The sequence below is a fragment of the Trichechus manatus genome, unplaced genomic scaffold (genome assembly GCF_000243295.1).
Source record: "Trichechus manatus latirostris isolate Lorelei unplaced genomic scaffold, TriManLat1.0 scaffold00067, whole genome shotgun sequence".
In the NCBI taxonomy this organism is placed as follows: Eukaryota; Metazoa; Chordata; class Mammalia; order Sirenia; family Trichechidae; genus Trichechus; species Trichechus manatus.
In genome coordinates, this window is record NW_004444003.1 from 3,320,449 (window position 1) to 3,329,336 (window position 8,888).

The following is an 8,888-nucleotide window of genomic DNA, read 5'->3' on the forward strand; positions in this document are numbered from 1 at the left end:
AGAAGCACCAGGAGTGGAGCATACCCTTTGGACCTGGGGTCCCTGTGCTGAGAAGCTCCTAGAGCAGGGGAAGATTGATGACAAGGGCCTTCCCCGAGAACTGTCAGAGAAAGCTTTCCCTGGGAACTGGCACCCTGAATTCAGACTTCTAGCCTCCTAGACTGTGAGAGGATAAATTTCTGTTCGTTAAAGCCACCCCCTTGTGGTATTTCTGTTATAGCAACACTAGATAACTAAGACACTGCCACTTATTCCTTTTTGAATTAGGAGGACCTGTAGGTCCCAATTACAATGTTCTTGTGTCCACTACTACTTCTTGGTCTGTTTTTTGGGCAATAGCTACCCCTCGGTCCTTAATACAAATCACTAAAAACACTCGCTGCCATACCATCCACACCCCAGCTCTGACTGTGTGGCCCAGCAGGGTCCAAGAGTCTCACTATGTGGGAGACACATGAAAGAATGACACATCTTCTATGTATATGGAAACTTCAGATCTCAAGATATCCGTCTGGAGCCTCCAAAATTCCTGGATCATGCCCACTCTCACCTGATCCAAATACGTGATTATATTATTTGACTGACAAAAGACTGAAATTTATGAGTGCCCCCCACATGCCTACACACTTAGCTAGTTTTGAAACCTGCCAGTATTTCACCACATATAGCAGTGACGAATCAAATTTGAAACCAAAAGGTACTTTGGTCCTTGAAGTAAACTCTTTTATTAGATTGAGTTGAATTATCATTAACAAACAATAACTGTTCTGTAGGATGTGATGAGAAAATGTGACAATAGGTAAAAAGTGCCCAAGCCCGCCTTCTTAACAAAACTAAAGAGGTCTTTTGACTCAATCATAGAGGTTGAAAGTTCTTCATGACAGCTTATATTATTTGTCACTAACACTTGGATGTATAATCAGCTGGTCTTTCCAGTGTATTAATAAGCTATTAATCATGTCTGTGTCAATTCCTCTCTTTAACATGACCTCTCTTCTCTTCCTTCCTCTGCTTTCCTTTGTTCAGAGAAGCAACAGAAAACTCACCCATTATGGATGGGTCTGAGTCTCCAACTCACCAAAGTACTGATGAATAGAGGTATTGTAAGGGAATGTTTTGTTCTTACAACCCTTCCCCCTTCTCTGTCCATGAGAGTTTGTGATTCCAGACGTATTACAGATGTGTTGACTTTACCCATGTCATAATTTCCAGAAGGAAACATCCGAATGTTGTGGAAGCCATTATTTTTGTGTCCTATTTCTAGATACATGTGGAACTATATGTTTATATGTATGTTTTTACATCAGATATTAGATATTCCCAGTGCTACTTCCCAGAAAAGACCCCAAAGTATGTTTTAGACCATCCCAGGCTCCATGTACATCCAAATATTTGTAGAAGTTTCTCCTGGTTTAGTAATCAATGTCCATGAAAAGAATAGCATCACTGCAAGTTAAGTTCCAAAGCACCAAGGGCAGGCTGAGTTCATACAGAAGCACCTGAAGATCATTCATGAGTTCACCCCAGCGTTCTTGAGTGACAGCTGTGTCTGTACCAAATGCTGTGGAACCCCGCTTTTCAAAATCTAGTCCATAGGCTAGCATCCTCCTCCTCCTCATTACCTGTCTGACAAGCACCACCCAGCCTACTGAATCAGAATCTGCATTTTAAAGAGATCCCAGGGTGAATCACCTGACATTGAAATTTGCAAAGCACTGCTGGAGAGGCTATAAAATAGTTAACACCTGGCCTGGTTCCTATCCTCAAGGACCTTACAATCTATCTGGGAAACAAGGCTTTGAAATTAAATAGCACTTTAGGGGATGACTAACAAGGATACAGATCAAAAGAGGATAAAAAGTTACATTTATTCAATCAAAAAATTGAACCCTTATTATATTCCAGGAACCATGCTATACACCTGAGTTCCTACGATTAAGAATTTGAAAATCTATTAGGAGAAATAAGAGGGGAATACGAAACCAGAGCCCTTATGCATTAAGTGCTCTAAGACAGAAAAACAAAGTGCTAAAAAGATTCAGAGGCAGGAGGGCTCACTTCCAGCTTCACAGAGATGTTGTGCGAGCCTAGCTTCAAAGGACTATGGACGAGTGGAGAAGTTAGCCAGGTGGAGATCAGGAGAGGCCACACCAGGGGCAGGAACAAAGATACAGAAACAAATGTGGGTGTTTCGGAAACAGCAGAGTCTCATTTTGCCGTAGAGAAGGAGCCAGACTTCAGCCTGAAAAGTAGGTAGGACAAGAGCATGAACAAATTAGAAGAGAGATGTAGAATAATTTTTCCTGCAAGACCCTGGAGTTGGCAGATATGGGATTAGAAAAATTCATTGCCACCGAGTCAATCCTGACTCATAGTGGCCCTGTAGGACAGAGTAGAACCGCCCCATAGGGTTTCCTAGATTGTAATCCCCCGCTGAGTGGCTGGTGGGTTCAAACTGCAGACCTTTCTGTTTGCAGCCAAGTGCTTAACCACTGCGCCACCAGGACTCCTTTAGTTTAGAATAAAGGCTATTTTTCCTCGTAATGATTATTGGCTTCAACACATGTGATTGCTTATTGGCGCTTGGCTACTAATTAAAAGGTAGGTGGTTCAAACCCACCCAGTGGCTATGTGGGAGAAAGACCTGGCAATCTGCTCCCATAAAGATTACAGCCTAGAAAACCCTATGGGGGCAGTTCTTCTCTGTCACATGGGGTCACTATGAGTTGGAACGGACTTGGCAGCACCCAGCAACAACAACTGATATTTAAGAATCACTTCTACCCAACCTAAATTGATGCCTATCTGAAGTAGATATTTTTAAATATCTCTTATTTTCTTCTGTATGCTTTCCTATATATTTTAAGTGATAGTTTAATAATATTTTAATATTAATATATAATACTTAACACTAATAGTTATGCTATATTTTTTATAATCACAAAACATGTTATTTAGAATGAAGTAAACAACCAACATTGATTTTAAAACTTAACACTGAATTCAAAATATCACCTCAGTTTCATTATGGAGAAACTTCACGATCTGAGAGTTCTTCCAGGACTGACTAGAGGCCTCTGATGAAATCTGGTTACCTCTTGGGTCTCACGGAGGACAACCAAGCAACTCTCTGTGGAAAAAGTCATCCCTGAGTTGTCCCACCCTTAGTGGTTCTCAGCCTTGGCAGCACATTAGAATCACTTGAGGAGCTTTGAAAGCTCCCAACACTCAAGCACATTTCAGACCAATTAAACCAGAATCTCCAGGATGGGGCCCAGACTTGTGTGGTTTTTAGAGTTGCCAGGTGATTGTGTGGGCAAGGTTGAGAAGCACTGCTTTAAGTAATTGTAAGCTTACATTTTCCTTCTTCACGGATGGTCAAGGTTTCATGAGGTCTCCTTTACGTGAATCTTCTTAAGTCTATGTTGTTGTTAGCTGACATCACGTCAGCCCTGGCTCATGGTGACCCTGTGCACAATGGAATGAAGCACTGCCCGGTCCTGCACCATCCCGGTGGTCGGTTGCTGAGTGCACTATTGTGATCCATAGGGTTTTCATTGGCTGATTTTCAGAAGTAGATTGCCAATAGATCACCTTCGATATACTCAACAGTATTCTAGAGTGTAAGGCCTAGTTCCTCGTGAAATTTGAAGTCTAGTCACTCAGGGAATACTATTGGTCAACACAGGGCCCTAGATAAGTAGACAACAAACTTCAGAGTGCAGGCTACTAAGTGCCATTCTCCACTAACAGCCTCATCTCCCTTCTCGGATTCCCTGCAGGAGCTACAGTGACAGCTGTTTCCTGGATTCTTCCCTTTATCCAGAACTAGCTGACATCCAGTGGTACGGGCAGGAAAAAGCCAAGCCCGGGACCCTCGTGTGAGCCAGCTCGGCCTCAGTCTGACCGCCTCAACGACATTCTGAGATCACCTCACTGCCTCTCATTTGCCTTACCCAGATGCACTGTCACCCTGCACCAGCTTCAGCCCTCAGCACTTTCTTTCTCCCGTCTCCGCATCCCCTTACTCTAAAAAACCTGACTGAGGAGACATTCTGGAAGGTTCCGGTCCCACTGTGTGTCCCCTGGCTATCTTGCCCACAGAGAGCCAGACACCAATCCTCAATGGCACCTTGGTGGCTTCCCCCCTGTCATGACAGCCCCCAGGCCAGGAACCCTCAAGGAAGCTGGCTGGCATCCAGTTCCTGTGGATGAGTGGCATGGGTAGAGAACAGGAAAGGAAATTAAGTACAGGGTGATGCAGAAAGACCTCTAGGCCAACCAAGCACTTCTTGAAGAGGAGGCCTGTGGGGGATATTCAGTTTATACCTGAAATATTCCTTAATGAAATGGCTTGGAGTGGGGAATGGATGTTGGGAGGGGGGAGAACGAAAAAGAAATCTTAACACTTCAGAGATGCATCGGAGGATCACAATCAGTTCTATGCTGCCAAAGATTAAAAAAATAAATAAAACACAAAAAAATAAGAGGGGCCAAGAGGAAGGCATTCTTTCTGCAATGAAACTTCTTTTAAATTTTAAATTGCTACTTCATACCACAAGTGAAAGTCAACCATGTGTAAACTGTTTCCTCTCCTTATTCCTGTCCCTTAACATTCCACTTCTCTCTCAGTACAGAGCCTGAACAACTAACCCAATGGGATGGTAAAGATGAGGGAGTCTTGGCTAGCATTGCCTACTCGGAAGTGCCACCAACCTGGACGTGAAGGAAAACAGACCCATGGGGATTAGCAGAGTGTACGCTTCACCCTGGTCTGTCCAGGTGGTTCAGCCCAAGCCCAAGACACAAAGCTGCTTTCCTTTTGGGATTTGTGGTAAACTTGAGGTGACGATTACCAAAAGTGGTTCTCTATCATGACAACAACCAGTAAAAGTGTATCCTATTTTTTTGCACAATGTGTGTCATTTTATTTTTTGCGGGAAACCAAGGGAAAAGCACATTGCAGTCCATTCGAGTGTTTACCTGTCGTGGCCCATTTTATGTTTGTTAGCACTTGTGTGACATAGAGCTCAGATCTGACTTCTCTCAGCACCCGGTTACCAGTGTGTCATTTATTCAAAGAACCCAACTATGCTCTTAAGCAGTACAGTTTTACTTATGTGTCTACTAGCTAGGAGGCAGAGCAGGGTTGAAAAAAATACCAGCTCCCAGAGGGCCCATATACCTAAAACATTATCCGTTACCTTGATGCATCACATTTGTCTGCAGATACCAAAAGAGGAAGAAAGAAGGAAAAGGGGGAAAAAAAGTGTGGGAGCTGCATGTTTACATGTGTTTTGAGCTATATGCTTAATACACAACTGGAAAGCCATCAATCTTCAAAGGCCTCAAAAATACTTTTTAATAACTACCAAGTGCACAATCTTAGTTGGGTTATTCAAGATGGCACAAACAAGGTCTCCACAGAGGTGTTATGCTGTGCTTGTTGGCGCACGTAGTGGGGGAGGGGGGGTGGGAATTTTTCACTTTTAATGACTTCCTATTAAAAAAGCATTCAACAGCCAGGGACAGGAGCAAGGGTAGGGGCAATTTTGTGGACACCAGAACTGAAGTTAGCTTTAGCATTTAAAAAAAAAAAAAAAAAACTTTGTTTTTTTTAATGTATGTGTGATCCAAGAATAACAATAGACTCTACCAGACCAGGAGGGTAAGAATGGACACAAAAATGAAATAAATAATCATGGCAGTCCCTCTGCTGCAGCTTGAAAAGTCCTAGAGGAGTCAGGCTGGAGCACCCACACCAGGGCTGGGGTCAGGCAGGGCGCAGCAGCCGCCACTACTTCTCTGTCAACAATTCCAGGCCTGATTTGCCCAGCTCTGTCCACGACTGGGTGGGTAATACCAGTTTGCAGAGGGGATTAATAGTTGTACAACACTTCAGGGGTAAACCCTTCAGGATAAATACAAACTGGTTATGTTACTAAATGATTTGAGGGATTGTTGGGGAGGGGGAGTATTTTTGTTGCTGTTATTTTGATGGTCAGAGCTACAAAGAGCAGTTTTTTCCCTTCCCCATTCTGAAACATTATACGTGGGGTCATTTTTTTTTCCTCCCAAAAGAAGATACATGAATAATCAGACTGAACTATGTGCAACAGAAGTCAAAAGGGAAATAGAGAAGATGACAAGGTTACATCCATGTATAATAGTTTGAAATTAAGTCTGAGGTAAATCTCATCAGGGTTTTAGCCCAGGTGAGTTACAAGGAATGGGAGAAGAAAATTCTCTCTAGAAACTTGTTTTATGTGTTGGATTCGGGAGCAGAGAGGAATGAAGTGGAAACAGGAATTACCTTTCAGGCAAAAGTCAGGATAGTCTGGTAGTAAAGACAGATTAAGTAAAACAGGTTTTACTGTTCAGCTGCGTTCAGTTAATACAAAATGTACATAAAGTGTTAGTCCTTTGAGACTGACATGTTTAATTATCAGTGCGGTGGGAAATGATATAGTTATTGTATACAAGCACTTGCAAACTCTTTATAGATCCCTATTTCTTTAAAACAAAATCAGATGAAATATGAAGGCCCTGGTCTGATATAAAGCTCCTATTGGATTCTTTGGATACGTGTAAGAAATTTCCTGTTTAGTCAGAAGACTGGTGTCAACACATACATCAGACTACGTTGTGCTACAGGTTGATTTTTTTTATTTTCTTATATGCAGGTGAGTGTTGAAACTGTTAAAATTCCAATTTGTTTTCATTCAGTATTAGTTCAGTTCTAAATATAGCAAACCCCATCCAGGTGCTATCACATGACCAGTTACTGCTTAGTTAACTAGGTGTAAAGTTTTACATATACATTAATGTCAATAGTTTATTACAAGTTGTGTAAAATGGACTTTAGTTTAATAATGGGGGAAAAAAAATAGGTTGCTCCTGAAACTGACTGTAGAGCATGTAAGATGATTTTACTGGATTCTGTTCAACTGTAATCAATGAAAAGGATGTATGTTGTAGAAAAAGTTGCAGAATTAAAAAGAAATCTGCTTTTAATTTATTCTTTTTGTATTAAGAATTTGTATAGTACCTTTACATTTTGCAAAACAGTGTTGTCAACACTTATTAAAGCATTTTCAAAATGAAAAGATCCCAATTGCCTCTTGGAGATTTTTTTTTTTTGTCTAAGTGATAAATGCTTCCCCATGCTCACGCTAGTTGTACCCTCCAGAAATCTGCAGTTCAGGGGCCTGTGTCCTGTTTGGTCTGTTTTAATCTGTTGTCAAAAACCTAAATGCTTAGAGAAACACCCAGAATTAGTGTAACAATATATTTTTTGTGAGTAGATATGATTCGAATCAGGCAGCATCACCTGAACACGTCGGGAAGGCCCTCAAAAGAGGGGACAGTGAAAGTGGGTTATATAGGTCATTGTTAATTTCTCAAGAATCAACATCAAAGCATAGGGCAGGTTACAGAAACAGTCACCAAGGACATGCCATACGTCCTAAAGCAGACTCTAGTCAGACCCTGAAGTTCCTGCTTTTCAAAGCTGGCTGCACATAGGTAATTTTCCAAAAGAACCCAATGCCTAAGGCCAAACATCTCTGCTAAGCTGCTTACCAAAGTATTGTTTGATTTGAAGGTGACTTGAGGGAACAGTTCCTTCAAGTTCAAAGGGACACCTAAGGGTGGATGTCCTGGGTGGGTTACCCTGATTCCATGAACCCATAAATCTGGATTCCAGGAGAATCAAAACAATTTTGTCACTGTAGATAATATTCTTACTGGCTTGTTAGATGATATAGAAAAGCTCAGCTGGTTTGTTGTTGTTAGCTGCTGTTGAGTCAGCCCCCAACTTATGGCGACCCCATGCACAATGGCATTGAATCATTATGATCCATGGTGTTTTCATTGCTGATCTTTGGAAGTGGATCACCAGGCCTTTCTTAGTCTGGAAGCTCCACTGAAACCTGTTCAACATCATAGCAATACTCAAAGTCTCCACTGATACACAAGTGGTGGCTGCCCTTGACTTGGAATCAAACCCAGGTCTCCCATATGGAAGGCAAGAATTCTGCCACTGAACCACTACTGCCCCCTTTGTTTAGTAGAGGCTAATTCCGTCTTTGGAATCCTAGCTTCATTTTATTAATTATACAAAGGTAATATATTCCAAATTATGTATATCCTTCCTACTATAAAAAGGGATTTGAGACTAGAGATAAATCTTTGTTAGGATACTATTTCAGTATTTTTGTACCAGTGTTTTTTAACAGATCATTACTAGTGTGTAGTGTGTGCTGGTATATGTACCGTTCCCACAAAGCAACCATGGCAGGAAAAACATTGAGGCATCTGTGCTTTTTTGGATCGTCCTTAGTCTCTACCTCCATGTCGTCTCTAGTTCTCTGTAGGATGCAAACAGTCATCCAGGAAGGCACTCAGAATGCTCAGGCTCCTTACTACCACTACTCTTCACCCTCTGCACCCACACTACAGCTCACACTCTGTCACTCTCCCTCTAAATCCCATCACCAAAGCAACAGCCTACTGGGCCTGCAGGTACAAGAGCCCCACACTTGTGGGGAAAACCGTGAGTGGCTCACTTCAGTAGAGACTTTGCTACTATTAAATTCCAGGTCCAATAGCCCAACATGCATCCCCTCACTAGCAGGAAACTAGAGTCTGGCCTTCAAGGCTATCTCTAGATGGAAAGCCCGTGAAGTGTTTGCCACTTGAATGAGTTAATCCCTGCAAAAAAATGAAACACTCCATTGAGAACCTGAACCATGTCCGTGTGAGCCCACTAAGACAGGATTTTATACTTCCTAAGCCATAAACAAACAACCATGGTGTTTTCAGTCACCTTATGCATGTGAAAGTTGGGCAATGAATAAGGAAGACCTAAGAAGAATTGATGCCTTTGA

At 42.0% G+C, this 8,888-nt stretch overlaps 1 protein-coding gene across 1 annotated transcript in view; it reads left to right on the forward strand.

Moving 5' to 3' along the window:
* Positions 1 to 5,520, forward strand: part of FRMD4A (FERM domain containing 4A) — a 63,048-nt gene extending 57,528 nt beyond the window's left edge. Inside the window, exon 12 of the mRNA XM_023734342.1 lies at positions 3,783 to 5,520. Within this exon, the coding sequence (XP_023590110.1) occupies positions 3,783 to 3,885 (103 nt within the window). The 3' untranslated portion in view covers positions 3,886 to 5,520. The remainder of the gene's footprint in view (positions 1 to 3,782) is intronic.
* The last annotated feature ends 3,368 nt before the right edge of the window (positions 5,521 to 8,888 follow it).